Raw genomic sequence first — 15,555 nt, forward strand, 5'->3', positions numbered from 1 at the left:
TTGTTATTTTATTGTTGAAACATACACATAACATAAAATTCACAATGTAGTCATTTTTCAGTGTAGAGGTGGCATTACATAAATACATTCACAATGTTGTGCAGTGTCATGGAGATTCTTTAGCAACTTTTTCTTGAAGTACAGTTAATTTACAATGTTGTGTTCATTTCTGCTGTACAGCAAAATGACTTACTTATATGCCTGTATACATTCTTTTTTATTTTCTTTTCCATTATGATTTATTCTAGAAAAGCAAATAGAGTTCCCTGTGTACTGTTGTGGTTTTTCAGTTCTATATGTTACAGTTTGCATTGACTAACCCCAAACTCCTAGTCCCCCCCTCCCCGACCCCTTTCCCCCTTGGACACCCAAAGTCTGTTCTGTATGTCTGTGACTCTGTTTCTACTTCAAAGATAGGTTCATTAGCTCCATTTTTTGATTCCACATATAAGGGATTTGTCATTGTTTAACCACTAAGTTGTGTCTGACTCTGTGACGCCATGGACTGCAGCATGCCAGGCTTCCATGTCCTTCATGTCTCCTGGACTTTATTCGAACTCATGTCCATTTAATCAGATCACTGATTAATCAGTGATTAATCCATCCAGTCACCTCATCCTCTGTTGCCCCCTCTGCTTTTGCCTTCAATCTTTCCCAGCATCAGGGTCTTACCAAAGTATTGTGGCTTCAGCATCAGTCTTCCAATGAATATTGAGGGTTGATTTTTTTTAGGGTTGACTGGTATGATCTCCTTGCAGTCCAGGAGACTCTTACGAATCTTCTCCGGCACCACGTTGAAAAGCGTCAGTTATTTTGTGTTGAGCCCTCTTTATGGTCCGACTCACATCTGTACATGACTACTGCAAAACCATAGCTTTGACTAGACAGACCTTTGTTGGACCTTTTTAATAAGCTAAGTATAAAGTGATTACTGGAGAAGGCAATGGCACCCCACTCCATTACTCTTGTCTGGAAAATCCCATGGATGGAGGAGCCTGGTAGGCTGCAGTCCATGGGGTCACTAAGAGTCGGACATGACTGAGTGACTTCACTTTCACTTTCACTTTCATCCTTTGGAGAAGGACATGGCAACCCACTCCAGTATTCTCGCCTGGAGAATCCCAGGGATGGGGGAGCCTGGTGGGCGGCCGTCTATGGGATCGCATAAGTCGGACATGACTGAAGGGCCTTAGCAGCAGCAGCAGCAAAGTGATTACAGACTACAAAAGCCACCAGCCACCATAATGGGTAGAAATTAGGAGATGAAATTAATCTTTAATGAATCTGTGCCACTTCATGAACTTAAGTCCATTTAGTGCAGTATTCTGCTATAATACTTCGCTTTTTTGGTCAGGTAAAGCACCCGCCTCCTTGAACTTAGATCATCCAAGACATTCTTTATTTCAGTGCTTACACACAGTAGGTACTTCTAAGTAGTTTTGAAAAAGGGTGAAGAGGTCTTAAAACTACAAAGACCTTAGAAGGATGGCAGTTTCTGACTTTTTCCTCAGGCCAGAAAAAAGGAAAACATCAATCATAAGAGTGACAACAGCAGGGAGAGAAAAACAGGAGGCTCTTGTAATCTGGGCAAAAGATGAAGACATGGGGTAATGGGGAAAAGAGGATAGAGTCTAGATCTACCTGGGGTGTGGAACTGAAATCATTGCTAATGGATTGGATGGTGGAGTGAGGAAGAAGGAAGAATCAAAAGATAACTTCCTGGTGTTAGGGTTCAGCAATCAGCAATGCAACAACTGGGAACATACGGGCAGAAACAAGTTTATTGTAGAAAATCAGCCCTTCAATTTGGCACTCGCATGTACATGCTTTGGAATGAAACAGCCTGGTCCACATCTGAGAATCTGCCGCTTACTGCCTGGGTGGACAGAATCTGCCTGCAAGGCAGGAGACCCTGGTTCGATTCCTGGATGGGAAAGATCCCCTGGAGAAAGGGATCGGCTACCCACTCCAGTATTCATGGGCTTCCCTGATGGCTCAGATGGTAAAGTGTCCGCCTGCAGTGCAGGAGACCTGGATTCTATCCCTGGGTTGGGAAGATCCCCTGGAGGAGTGCCAGGAGCCAGCACGGGAGAAGCCACCCATGACAAGGTCATATGGAGAGACCTGATGGGCAAGGCGAGTTAGGTCTCAAGGGGTCCTCTGCCTGAGCATCTACCCCGAAACCACAATCTGTCTGTTTACTGTCTGCTATACTATACTCTTCTGACATAACAGGGGGCTATCCCCGAAAGAGTTAATTCAGAGCTCCAGTTAACAGTCTCCTGCATATAAAAAGAGTGTCTCAGCTTAAAACCCCTTTGATGGCTTTCTAACTTACCTGACCGGTCTGCCCGGACTTTTACAATTTGTTAATTGTTTACAGCCCCCCAACCGCGAGAGGCACGAAGCTTAAAACATCTTAAAGATATAGAGCCTTTAGACTTAAGAATTAGTTCGGTGAAGAGTTTGTTGAGTTAATGTTTGCCGCCAGGCCTCCATATCCTTTATCTTTTAGGCACCTGGGAGGATATTAATCAATGTAAACGGGATGCAGAAATAGGAATATAGTAGTTTTGATGTTATCAATACTAGACTTTTGAGTTAATTACTTTTCTCTTTGTTATAAATCACTGTACTCCTTTTCCTTGTTATAAATTGTTGTGTCCTTGCTATGTAAGAATGTAACTTTATTTAGTGCTTTCTGAGAGTGGCACCAGACTTTGGGAAGAACAACACTATTACCCTTACCAGAAAAGGGCTGTAAAATGCTAATTGGCCTTCTGGCCTGAAGATGATGTAAATCACCTAAGACTTGTGTATACAACTAGGTATGCAGAGAGAAAGCCTGGTCTCGATAAGAGTCAGGGCTGTTGACACTGCACAATTTTATATTATCCATTGATCTCTATGTACAAAAAAAGGTATAAAAAGCCTTTACGAACAATAAAGGATGGACCAGTTTCTCAGACCAGCTTCTCAAACTGGTTTCTTGGAAATCTGGCTCCCCCCGTGTCAAATCTCTCTCTCTTCTCCCTCTCCCTCCCTCTCCTTTTCAGGCTGAATTCCCATCTGGGGCGTGGAGGCTCTCCGAGTCTACTTACTTGCCCTGGCTTCTAAGACCCACGCGAGAGGGAGCCCAAGGCGGGGCACCCTCTGCTATTCAAGTGGACACCGGTGGCCTAACGCAGATGGTGCAAGTTCCTTGTCTTGGAACTTTATTAGTTTTCCACGTAAACCAAGTTATTCAGCCTCTTTTCTCCACTAAATTTCCCACTATAGTATTCTTTCCTAATCTCTCTTTTATATTTCTAAATAAGTAAGTTTTTCCTCGCCTACTCCGTCTCCCCTTCGAATTACCCTGGATCCACCAGGGCAGGACCCTGGCAGAGGAGGACATGGCAACTCACTCCAGCATTCTTGCCTGGAGTGTCTCCATGGACAGAGGTGCCTGGTGGGCCACAGTCCGCAGGATCACAGAGTCAGACACAGCGGAGCAACTAAACACAGCTGGGTGGCCTCTTGTGGGTCTTCCTGTGGGTCTTCTGTCACGGCCTAGTTGTGTTCCTGTCGCAGATTTGTTTTGAGGGTTACATGGGCTAATGCAGGTTACATGCTCCCCACAAGGTGTGGCATGTAGTAAGCCCTTCATAATATTGTCAGTTATTTCCTATCTGCTGCTCAATACCTCTAAATACATAGTCCGCTGACCTTGAGTTTTCACGTTTAATGTTCACTCCATAATCTTTTGGGATAAATGCATTATGGTTCTAGGAAGAGAAAGAAATTTGCACACAGAGTAAAAATAGTACCATCAGAATTGTTCTTGCTTACTTTCTTCGTACTTGGGAGTTTTTGGTGTGGGGAGGGCCTTCTTTGGGAAAGTACACAATAACACACTTCTCGCCTCCCATGTAATATATGTGTTTTTTCTTCCATTATATAAAGATCCAGGGTGAATAATGCACCCTGAAAAGTTGCGTAACTAGAGCATAGAATTCTTGCATACTTTTTCCAAATTTTAAGATACTAGTTAAAAATTCAACAAATTATATCAAGAAGGCTTCCAAGTTTATGTGAAAACCCTAAGCCACTTCATCTTCTCTCCATTGTATGAAGTTAGGCGTGCTAGTGCACAAGACCTGGCCACACATTAATAGTAAGGGTGGTCCACTCTCCTCAGAAGAGCAGAGTTGTCTGTAGCAATTCCTCATAAACACATGGCCTCATGTCCAAACTATTTTATTAGTGGCTGGCACATAGTGAGTACCTGGTAAATGTTACATTAGCTACATGTCTTCTGTCTGGAAAAATCCAGTGATTCAGATCTAGATTTATGAACAGTTTCAAGGCATGTTTCATAGAAACAGTGCAAAAGTAGAACTTCCTGTGGAATAATCTGCCCTCTCACCCGCTAAAGGCCAAAAGAAAAAAAAAAAATGGATGCATATTGCCAGTTAAATATTGTTGGCTGTTCTTCACAGGATATTTCTTTGTATTTATAGGAACCTCAAACCAGAATAATCTTCAGTCTGCAGGAAACTCCAATGATAACCAAGGAAGTGAGTTTAAAAATTTCAGAAAACCAGTTATCTGCCTAGCATACAGTAATATCAGCTAGTCCAGTACATGTAAGCCTGTACTCAAGCCTGTGTTAACCATGATTTGTGCATTTGTGAATACTTGAAGCCTACCATCAAAGGCTTCCCTTAGTAGGCATCAGGAAATGATAGTTCACTGGATTCACCATCTTTCTCAGTCTAGCAAAGTTGTGAGTAAATTATAAAACTATTAATAAAAACATACTGTTATTTATTACTGTGTTTTCAAGCCCATTTTTTGGTGTGACGTTGTACACTCTGCCTGTGGATATGAACTAGAATTCATAAATCTGCTGATCTTGCAGGAGGAAGAAATCACTTTAAGCTGGTCAGCCATGGCAGCCTTATTTTGCCTTGATGGACTTTTAAGGAGATCTTGCTTATATTTCGCCCAAGAGTTAAATTTCTGTCCATGTCCTTGCTTCCTTAATGAAACTATAGATGAGGGTTTTTTCTTGTGTTTTTAGTTTGGGACAGATGGATTTCTTCATTAATTTTCTCAATTAACATGTAAAGATAGGAACCAGACTGATGTTATAAATAGTAGTACCATCAATGCATGTTTCTTCTAAGTAATACTTAGCTTATCTTCTCACTGCCTTTATTAAGAGCAGCAGAGGTAGTAACTCTAAAAAGGTACATAAATCCTATCAGTGGACCCTATTTTCTACTTTTATTCAACAAATATTTATTGAGTGTTTTAATGTGTGGACACAGTACAAAAGGGACAAAGCTCTGACTTCTTTGAGTTTTTCTTTGTTTTTTTTGTGTTATTTAATTGTTGAAACATACACATAACATAAAATTCACAATGTAGTCATTTTTCAGTGTAGAGGTGGCATTACATAAATACATTCACAATGTTGTGCAGTGTCATGGAGATTTTTTAGTAATTCTTTTTTTTTGAAGTGCAGTTAATTTGCAGTGTTGTGTTCATTTTTGCTGTACAGCAAAATGACTTAGTTATATACATGTATACATTCTTTTTTATTTTCTTTTCCATTGTAGTTTATTGCAGAATAGTAAATGGAGTTCCCTGAGCACCGCTGTGGTTTCTCAGTTCTGTATATAACAGTTTGCATCTACTAACCCCTGGCTGCTAGTCCCTCCCTCCCCGACCCAGGCTCCCCCTTGGAAACCCTATGTCTGTTCTGTATGTCTGTGAGTCTGTTTCTACTTCATAGATAGGTTCATTTGCTCCATATTTTACATTCCACATATAAGTGATTTCTTGATGTTTAGTCACTAACCGTGTCTGTGTCTATGACCCCATGGACTGCAGCATGCCAACCTTCCCTGTCCTTCGTGTCTCCCAGAGTTTGCTCAGACTCTTTGTCCATTTAATAGATCATTGATTAATCATTGAATAATCCATCCAATCACTTCATCCTCTGTTGCCCCTTTCTTCTTTTGCCCTCAATCTTTCCCAGCATCAGGGTCTTTTCCAATGAGTCAGCTCTTTGCATCAGGTGGCCAAAGTATTGTAATTTCAGCATCAGTCTTTCCAATGAATATTGAGGTTGATGTTCTTTAGGATTGACTGGTTTGATCTCCTTGCTGTCCAAGGGACTCTTAAGAATCTTCTCTGTTACCACATTCAAGATCATCAGTTCTTTTTGTTGAGCTTTCTTTATGGTCTGACTCACATCTGACCTGAATACTGTAAAAACCATAGCTTTGACTAGATGGACCTTTGATGGCAAAATAATCTCTCTGCTTTTTAATAAGCTATGTATAAAGTGATTTCCAGACTTCAAAAGCCACCGTAATGGGTAGCCACTTAGGAGATGATATTAATCTAATGAATCTGAGCCACTTTATGAACTTAATTAAGTCCATTTAGTGAAGTATTGTGCTGTAATACTTGGTCTTTTTTGTCACGTGAAGCACCCACCTCCTTTTACTTAGATCGTCCAAGACATTCTTTATTTCAGTGCTGGCACACAGTAGGTACTTCCTAAGTATTTTTTGAAAAAGGTGAAGAGGTCTTAAAGCTAGAAAGAGCTTAGAAAGAGGGCAATTTCTGCCTTCTTCCTCAATCCAGAGAAAGAAAATGGAAAACATCCGCGGTAAGAGTGACAACAGTGAGAGAAAAACAGGAGGCTCTTGTAATCTGGGCAAAAGATGAAGACATGGGGTAACGGGGATAAGAGGATAGAGTCTAGATCTACTTGGGGTGTGGAACTGAAATCATTGCTAATGGATTGGATGGTGGAGTGAGGAAGAAGGAAGAATCAAAAGAAACTTCTGGTGTTAGGGTCGAGCAATCAGCAATGCAACAACTGGGAACATGCGAACAGAAGCAGGTTTATTGTAGAAAACCAGCACTTTGATTTGGCACTCTCATGTATGCGCTTTGGAATCAAACAGCCTGGTCCACATCTGAGAATCCGCCGCTTACTGGCTGGGTGGCCAGAATCTGCCTGCAAGGCAGGAGACCCTGGTTCGATTCCTGGGTGGGAAAGATCCCCTGGAGAAAGGGATCAGCTACCCACTCCAGTATTCATGGGCTTACCTGGTGGCTGAGATGGTAAAGAATCCACTGCAGTGCAGGAGACTGGATTCGATAGCTGAGTTGGGAAGATCCCCTGGAGGAGGACATGGCTACTCACTCCAGTATTCTTGCCTGGAGTATCTCCATGGACAGATGTACCTTGTGGGCTACAGTCCCCGGGATCAAAATGAGTCAGACACAGCGGAGCAACTAAACACAGCTGGGTGGTCCCCTGTGGGTCTCCTGTGGGTCTTCCTATGGTGTTCTGTCACTGCCTAGCTGTGTTCCTGTCGCAGAATTCTTTTGGGGGTTAGATGGGCTAATGCAGGATACCTGCTCCCCACAAGGCGTGGCATGTAGTAAGCCCTTGGTAATATTGTCAATTATTTGCTACCTGCTGCTAAATACATTTAAATACATAGTCTACTGACCTTGATCTTTTTCACCTTTAATGTTCACACCATAGTCTTTTGGGATAAATGGATTATGGTTCCAGGAAGAGGAAGAAATTGGCAGACAGAGTAAACATAGCTTCTTCAGAATTGTTTTTGCCTACTTTCTTTGTACTTGGGAGGTTTTTGGTGTGGGGCGGCCTTCTTTGGGAAAGTACACAATAACATACTTGCTTGCCTCCCATGTAATATATGTGTTTTTTCTTCCATTATATAAAGATCCAGGGTGAATAATGTACCCTGAAAAGCTGCTTAACTGGAGCATAGAATTCTTGTATACTTTTTCCACATTTTAAGGTACTAGTTAAAAATTAAAAGAATTATATCAAGAAACTTCCAAGTGTACGTGAAAATCCTAAACCACTTCATCTTCTCTCCATTGTATGAAGTTAGGTGTGCTGGTGCACAAGACCTGGGGCACTCGTTAATAGTAAGGGTGGTCCACTCTCCTCAGAAAAGTGGAGTTGTCTGTAGTAGAAATTCCTCATAACCACATGGCCTCAAGTCCAGACTATTTTATCAGTGGCCGGCACATAGCAAGTACCTGGTAAGTGTTACATTAGCTACATGTTTTCTGTCTTAAAAAATCCAGTGATGCAGATCTAGATTTATGAACAGTTTCAAGGCATGTTTCATAGAAGCAGTGCAAAAGTAGAACTTCCTGTGGAATAATCTACCCTGCCACCCCTCAGAGGCCGAAAGAAACATATTGCCAAAAGCAGAGACATTACTTTGCCAACTAAGTTCCGTCTAGTCAAGGCTATGGTTTTTCCAGTAGTCATGTATGGATGTGAGAGTTGGACTGTGAAGAAGGCTGAGCGCCAAAGAATTGATGCTTTTGAACTGTGGTGTTGGAGAAGACTCTTGAGAGTCCCTTGGACTGCAAGGAGATCCAACCAGTCCATTCTGAAGGAGATCAGCCCTGGGATTTCTTTGGAAAGAGTGATGCTAAAGCTGAAACTCCAGTACTTTGGCCACCTCATGCGAAGAGTTGACTCAATGGAAAAGACTCTGATGCTGGGAGGGATTGGGGGCAGGAGGAGAAGGGAACGACAGAGGATGAGATGGCTGGATGGCATCACTGACTCGATGGACATGAGTCTGAGTGAACTCCAGGAGTTGGTGATGGACAGGGAGGCCTGGCACTCTGCGATTCATGGGGTCACAAAGAGTCGGACACAACTGAGCGACTGAACTGAACTGAACTGAACCCTTAGTTCAATATTGATGGCTGTTCTTCACAGGATATTTCTTTGTTTTTATAGGATCTTCAAGCCAGAATAATTCTCAGTCTGGAGGTGACTCCAATGGTAAGAACCAAGCAGGTGAGTTTTAAAAGGTCAGAAAATGGATTATCTGCCTAGCATACATAAAGTAATATCAGCTAGTTCGGTACATGTAAGCCTGTACACAGGCTGTCTTAACCATGATTTGTGCGTTTGTGAATACTTAAAGCCTACCATCAAAGGCTTCCCTTAGGAGGCATCAGGAAATGATAGTTCACTGGATTCACCATCTTTCTCAGTCTAGCAAAGTTGTGAGTAAATCCTAAAACTATTAATAGAAACATACTGGAATGTATTACTGAGTTTTCAAGCCCATTTTTTGGTGTGACTTTGTGCGCTCTGCCTATGGATATGAACTAGAATTCATAAATCTGCTGATCTTGTTGGTGGAAGAAATCACTTTAAGCTGGTCAGCCATGGCAGCCTTAATTTGCCTTGGTGGACTCTAAGGAGACCCTGCTTATATTTCACCCAAGAGTTAAATTTCTATCCATGCCCTTGCTTCCTTATTGAAACAATAGATGAGGCCTTTTTCTTGTGCTTTTAGTTTGGGACAGATGGATTTCTTCCTTGATTTTCTCAATTAACATGTAAATTCGGAACCAGACTGATGTTATAAATAATAGTACCATCAATGCATGTTTCTTCTAAGTGATATTTAGTTTATCTTCTCACTGCCTTTATTAAGAGTGACAGAGGTAGAAACTTAAAAAAGGTGCACAAATCCTATCAGTGGACCCATATTTTCTACTTTTATTCAACAAATATTTATTGAGCGTCTTTAATGTGTGGACACAGTACAAAAGGCACAAAGCTCTGACTTCTTGGAGTTTTTCTTTGTTTTTTTTGTGTTATTTTATTGTTGAAACATACACATAACATAAAATTCACAATGTAGTCATTTTTCAGTGTAGAGGTGACATTAAATACATTCACAATGTTGTGCAGTGTCATGGAGATGTTTTAGTAATTTTTTATTGAAGTGCAGTTAATTTACAATGTTGTGTTCATTGCTGCTGTACAGCAAAATGACTTAGTTATATACATGTATACATTCTTTTTATTTTCTTTTCCATTATGATTTATTCCAGAATAGTAAATGGAGTTCCCTGAGCACCACTGTGGTTTCTCAGTTCTAAATGTAACCGTTTGCATCTACTAACCCCCAGCTGCTAGTCCCTCCCTCCCCGACCCAGGCTCCCCCTTGGAAACCCTACGTCTGTTCTTTATGTCTGTGAGTCTGTTTCTACTTCATAGATAGGTTCATTTGTACCATATTTTATATTCCACATATAAGTGATTTCTTGATGTTTAGTCACTAAGTCGTGTCTGACTCTTGACCCCATGGACTGCAGCATGCCAAGCTTCCCTGGCCTTCACGTCTCCCAGAGTTTGCTCAAACTCTTGTCCATTTAATCAGATCACTGAATAATCAGTGATTAATTCATCCAGTCACTTCATCCTCTGTTGCCCCCTTCTTTTGCCCTCAATCTTTCCCAGCATCAGGGTCTTTTCCAATGAGTCAGCTCTTTGCATCAGGTGGCCAAAGTATTGTAGCTTCAGCATCAGTCTTTCCAATGAATACTGAGGTTGATGTTCTTTAGGATTGACTAGTTTGATCTCCTTGCTGTCCAAGGGACTCTTAAGAATCTTCTCTGTCACCTCATTCAAAAGCATCAATTCTTCGTGTGCAGCCTTCTTTAAGGTCCGTCTCACATCCGTACATGACTACTGAAAAAACCATAGCTTTGACTAGATGGACCTTGTGGCAAAATAATATCTCTGCTTTTTAATAAGCTATGTATACAGTGATTTCCAGACTTAAAAAGCCACCATAATGGGTAGCCACTTAGGAGATGAAATTAATCTAATGAATCTGTGCCAGTTTATGAACTTAAGTCCATTTAGTGAAGTATTCTGTTGTAATACTTGGTCTTTTTTTGTCACGTAAAGCACCCACCTCCTTTTACTTAGATTGTTCAAGACATTCATTTCAGTGCTTGCACACAGTAGGTACTTGCTAACTGTTTTTTGAAAAAGGTGAAGAGGTCTTAAAACTGGAAAGAGAGAAAGAGGGCAGTTTCTGCCTTCTTCCTCAAGCCAGAAAAAAGGAAAATGGAAAACATCTGTCGTAAAAGTGACAACAGCAGGGAGAGAAAAAGAGGAGGATGTTGTAATCTGGGCGAAAGATGAAGACATGGGGTAATGGGGATAAGAGGGTAGAGTCTAGATCTACTTGGGGTGTGGAACTGAAATCATTGCTAATGGATTGGATGGTGGAGTAAGGAAGAAGGAAGAATCAAAAGATAACTTCCTGGTGTTAATGTTGAGCAACCAGCAATGCAACAACTGGGAACATGCGGGCAGAAGCAGGTTTATTGTAGAAAATCAACACTTCCATTTGGCACTCTCATGTATGTGCTTTGGAATCAAACAGCCTGGTCTCCATCTGAGAATCCACCTCTTACTGGCTGGGTGGCCAGAATCTGCCTGCAAGGCAGGAGACTGGTTCGATTCCTGGGTGGGAAAGGTCCCCTGGAGAAAGGGATTGGCTACCCATTCCAGTATTCATGGGCTTCCCTGGTGGCTCAGATGGTAAGGAATCCTCCTGCAGTGCGGGAGACCTGGATTCCATCCCTGGGTTGGGAAGATCCCATGGAGGAGGACATGGCAACGTACTCCAGTATTCTTGCCTGCAGCATCTCCATGAACAGAGGTGCCTGGTGGGCTACAGTCCATGGGATCGCAAAGAGTTAGATACAGTGGAGGAACTAAACACAGCTGGGTGGTCCCCTGTGCATCTCCTGTGGGTCTTCTGTCATTGCCTGACTGTGTTCCTGTCGCAAAATTGTTTGGGGGGTTAGATGGGCTAATGCAGGTTACATGCTCCCCACAAGGCATAGCATGTAGTAAGCCCTTGGTAATATTGTCAATTATTTGCTACCTGCTGCTGCTGCTGCTAAGTCGCTTCAGTCGTGTCCGACTCTGTGCGACCCTGTAAAGTCGCTTCAGTCGTGTCCGACTCTGTGCGACCCTGTAGACGGCAGCTCACCAGGCTCCCCCGTCCCTGGGATTCTCCAGGCAAGAACACAGGAGTGGGTTGCCGTTTTCTTCTCCAATGCATGAAAGTGAAAAGTGAAAGTGAAGTCGCTCCGTTGTGTCCAACTCTCAGCGACCCCATGGACTGCAGCCCACCAGGTTCCTCTGTCTGTGGGATTTTCCAGGCTAAATACATCTAAATACATAATCTACTGACCTTGATCTTTTTCAGCTTTAATGTTCACACCGTAGTCTTTTGGGATAAATGGATTATGGTTCCAGCAAGAGGAAGAAATTGGCAGACAGAGTAAACATAGCTTCTTCAGAATTGTTTTTGCCTACTTTCTTTGTACTTGGGAGGTTTTTGGTGTGGGGGCGGCCTTCTTTGGGAAAGTACACAATAACATACTTGCTTGCCTCCCATGTAATATATGTGTTTTTTCTTCCATTATATAAAGATCCAGGGTGAATAATGCACCCTGAAAAGTTGCTTAACTGGAGCATAGAATTCTTCCATACTTTTTCCACATTTTAAGGTACTAGTTAAAAATTCAAAGAATTATATCAAGAAACTTCCAAGTTTACATGAAAATCTAAGCCACTTCATCTTCTCTCCATTGTATGAAGTTAGGTGTGCTGGTGCACAAGACCTGGGGCACTCGTTAATAGTAAGGTTGGTCCACTCTCCTCAGAAGAGCAGAGTTGTCAGTACTAGAAATTCCTCATAACCACATGGCCTCATGTCCAAACTATTTTATCAGTGGCCGGCACATAGCAAGTACCTGGTGAGTGTTACATTAGCTACATGTTTTCTGTCTTAAAAAATCCAGTGATGCAGATCTAGATTTATGAACAGTTTCAAGGCATGTTTCATAGAAGCAGTGCAAAAGTAGAACTTCCTGTGGAATAATCTACCCTGCCACCCCTCAGAGGCTGAAAGAAACATATTGCCAGTACCCTTAGTTTAATATTGATGGCCGTTCTTCACAGGATATTTCTTTGCTTTTATAGGATCTTCAAGCCAGAAGAATCCTCAGTCTGGAGGAAACTCCGATGGTAAGAACCACACAGGTGAGTTTTAAAAGGTCAGAAAATGGATTATCTGCCTAGCATACATAAGTAATATCAGCTAGTCCAGTACATGTAAGCTGGTACACTGACCTGTCTTAACCATGATTTGTGCGTTTATGAATACTTAAAGCCTACCATCAAAGGCTTCCCTTAGGAGACATCAGGAAATGAAAGTCACTAGATTCACCATCTTTCTCAGTCTAGCAAAGTTGTGAGTAAATTCTAAAACTATTAATAAAAACATACTGGAATTTATTACTGTGTTTTCAAGCCCATTTTTTGGTGTGACTTTGTGCGCTCTGCCTATGGATATGAACTAGAATTCATAAATCTGCTGATCTTGTTGGTGGAAGAAATCACTTTAAGCTGGTCAGCCATGGCAGCCTTATTTTGCCTTGGTGGACTCTAAGGAGACCCTGCTTATATTTCACCCAAGAGTTAAATTTCTATCCATGCCCTTGCTTCCTTATTAAAACAATAGATGAGGCCTTTTTCTTGTGCTTTTAGTTTGGGACAGATGGATTTCTTCCTTGATTTTCTCAATTAACATGTAAATTCGGAACCAGACTGATGTTATAAATAATAGTACCATCAATGCATGTTTCTTCTAAGTGATATTTAGTTTATCTTCTCACTGCCTTTATTAAGAGTGACAGAGGTAGAAACTTAAAAAAGGTGCACAAATCCTATCAGTGGACCCATATTTTCTACTTTTATTCAACAAATATTTATTGAGCGTCTTTAATGTGTGGACACAGTACAAAAGGCACAAAGCTCTGACTTCTTGGAGTTTTTCTTTGTTTTTTTGTGTTATTTTATTGTTGAAACATACACATAACATAAAATTCACAATGTAGTCATTTTTCAGTGTAGAGGTGACATTAAATACATTCACAATGTTGTGCAGTGTCATGGAGATGTTTTAGTAATTTTTTATTGAAGTGCAGTTAATTTACAATGTTGTGTTCATTGCTGCTGTACAGCAAAATGACTTAGTTATATACATGTATACATTCTTTTTATTTTCTTTTCCATTATGATTTATTCCAGAATAGTAAATGGAGTTCCCTGAGCACCACTGTGGTTTCTCAGTTCTAAATGTAACCGTTTGCATCTACTAACCCCCAGCTGCTAGTCCCTCCCTCCCCGACCCAGGCTCCCCCTTGGAAACCCTACGTCTGTTCTTTATGTCTGTGAGTCTGTTTCTACTTCATAGATAGGTTCATTTGTACCATATTTTATATTCCACATATAAGTGATTTCTTGATGTTTAGTCACTAAGTCGTGTCTGACTCTTGACCCCATGGACTGCAGCATGCCAAGCTTCCCTGGCCTTCACGTCTCCCAGAGTTTGCTCAAACTCTTGTCCATTTAATCAGATCACTGAATAATCAGTGATTAATTCATCCAGTCACTTCATCCTCTGTTGCCCCCTTCTTTTGCCCTCAATCTTTCCCAGCATCAGGGTCTTTTCCAATGAGTCAGCTCTTTGCATCAGGTGGCCAAAGTATTGTAGCTTCAGCATCAGTCTTTCCAATGAATACTGAGGTTGATGTTCTTTAGGATTGACTAGTTTGATCTCCTTGCTGTCCAAGGGACTCTTAAGAATCTTCTCTGTCACCTCATTCAAAAGCATCAATTCTTCGTGTGCAGCCTTCTTTAAGGTCCGTCTCACATCCGTACATGACTACTGAAAAAACCATAGCTTTGACTAGATGGACCTTGTGGCAAAATAATATCTCTGCTTTTTAATAAGCTATGTATACAGTGATTTCCAGACTTAAAAAGCCACCATAATGGGTAGCCACTTAGGAGATGAAATTAATCTAATGAATCTGTGCCAGTTTATGAACTTAAGTCCATTTAGTGAAGTATTCTGTTGTAATACTTGGTCTTTTTTTGTCACGTAAAGCACCCACCTCCTTTTACTTAGATTGTTCAAGACATTCATTTCAGTGCTTGCACACAGTAGGTACTTGCTAACTGTTTTTTGAAAAAGGTGAAGAGGTCTTAAAACTGGAAAGAGAGAAAGAGGGCAGTTTCTGCCTTCTTCCTCAAGCCAGAAAAAAGGAAAATGGAAAACATCTGTCGTAAAAGTGACAACAGCAGGGAGAGAAAAAGAGGAGGATGTTGTAATCTGGGCGAAAGATGAAGACATGGGGTAATGGGGATAAGAGGGTAGAGTCTAGATCTACTTGGGGTGTGGAACTGAAATCATTGCTAATGGATTGGATGGTGGAGTAAGGAAGAAGGAAGAATCAAAAGATAACTTCCTGGTGTTAATGTTGAGCAACCAGCAATGCAGCAACTGGGAACATGCGGGCAGAAGCAGGTTTATTGTAGAAAATCAACACTTCCATTTGGCACTCTCATGTATGTGCTTTGGAATCAAACAGCCTGGTCTCCATCTGAGAATCCACCTCTTACTGGCTGGGTGGCCAGAATCTGCCTGCAAGGCAGGAGACTGGTTCGATTCCTGGGTGGGAAAGGTCCCCTGGAGAAAGGGATTGGCTACCCATTCCAGTATTCATGGGCTTCCCTGGTGGCTCAGATGGTAAGGAATCCTCCTGCAGTGCGGGAGACCTGGATTCCATCCCTGGGTTGGGAAGATCCCA

The 15,555-nt window shown here is 41.6% G+C and overlaps 1 protein-coding gene across 1 annotated transcript in view; it reads left to right on the forward strand.

Annotated features, from left to right (window-relative positions):
- Positions 1–15,555, forward strand: part of TMEM123 (transmembrane protein 123) — an 86,163-nt gene that overhangs the window by 21,394 nt on the left and 49,214 nt on the right. The window contains exons 6-8 of the mRNA XM_052652988.1: positions 4,503–4,559; positions 8,810–8,869; positions 12,881–12,940. Of these exons, the coding sequence (XP_052508948.1) occupies positions 4,503–4,559; positions 8,810–8,869; positions 12,881–12,940 (177 nt within the window). The remainder of the gene's footprint in view (positions 1–4,502; positions 4,560–8,809; positions 8,870–12,880; positions 12,941–15,555) is intronic.

The sequence above is a fragment of the Budorcas taxicolor genome, chromosome 15, assembly GCF_023091745.1.
Source record: "Budorcas taxicolor isolate Tak-1 chromosome 15, Takin1.1, whole genome shotgun sequence".
Lineage (NCBI taxonomy): Eukaryota > Metazoa > Chordata > Mammalia > Artiodactyla > Bovidae > Budorcas > Budorcas taxicolor.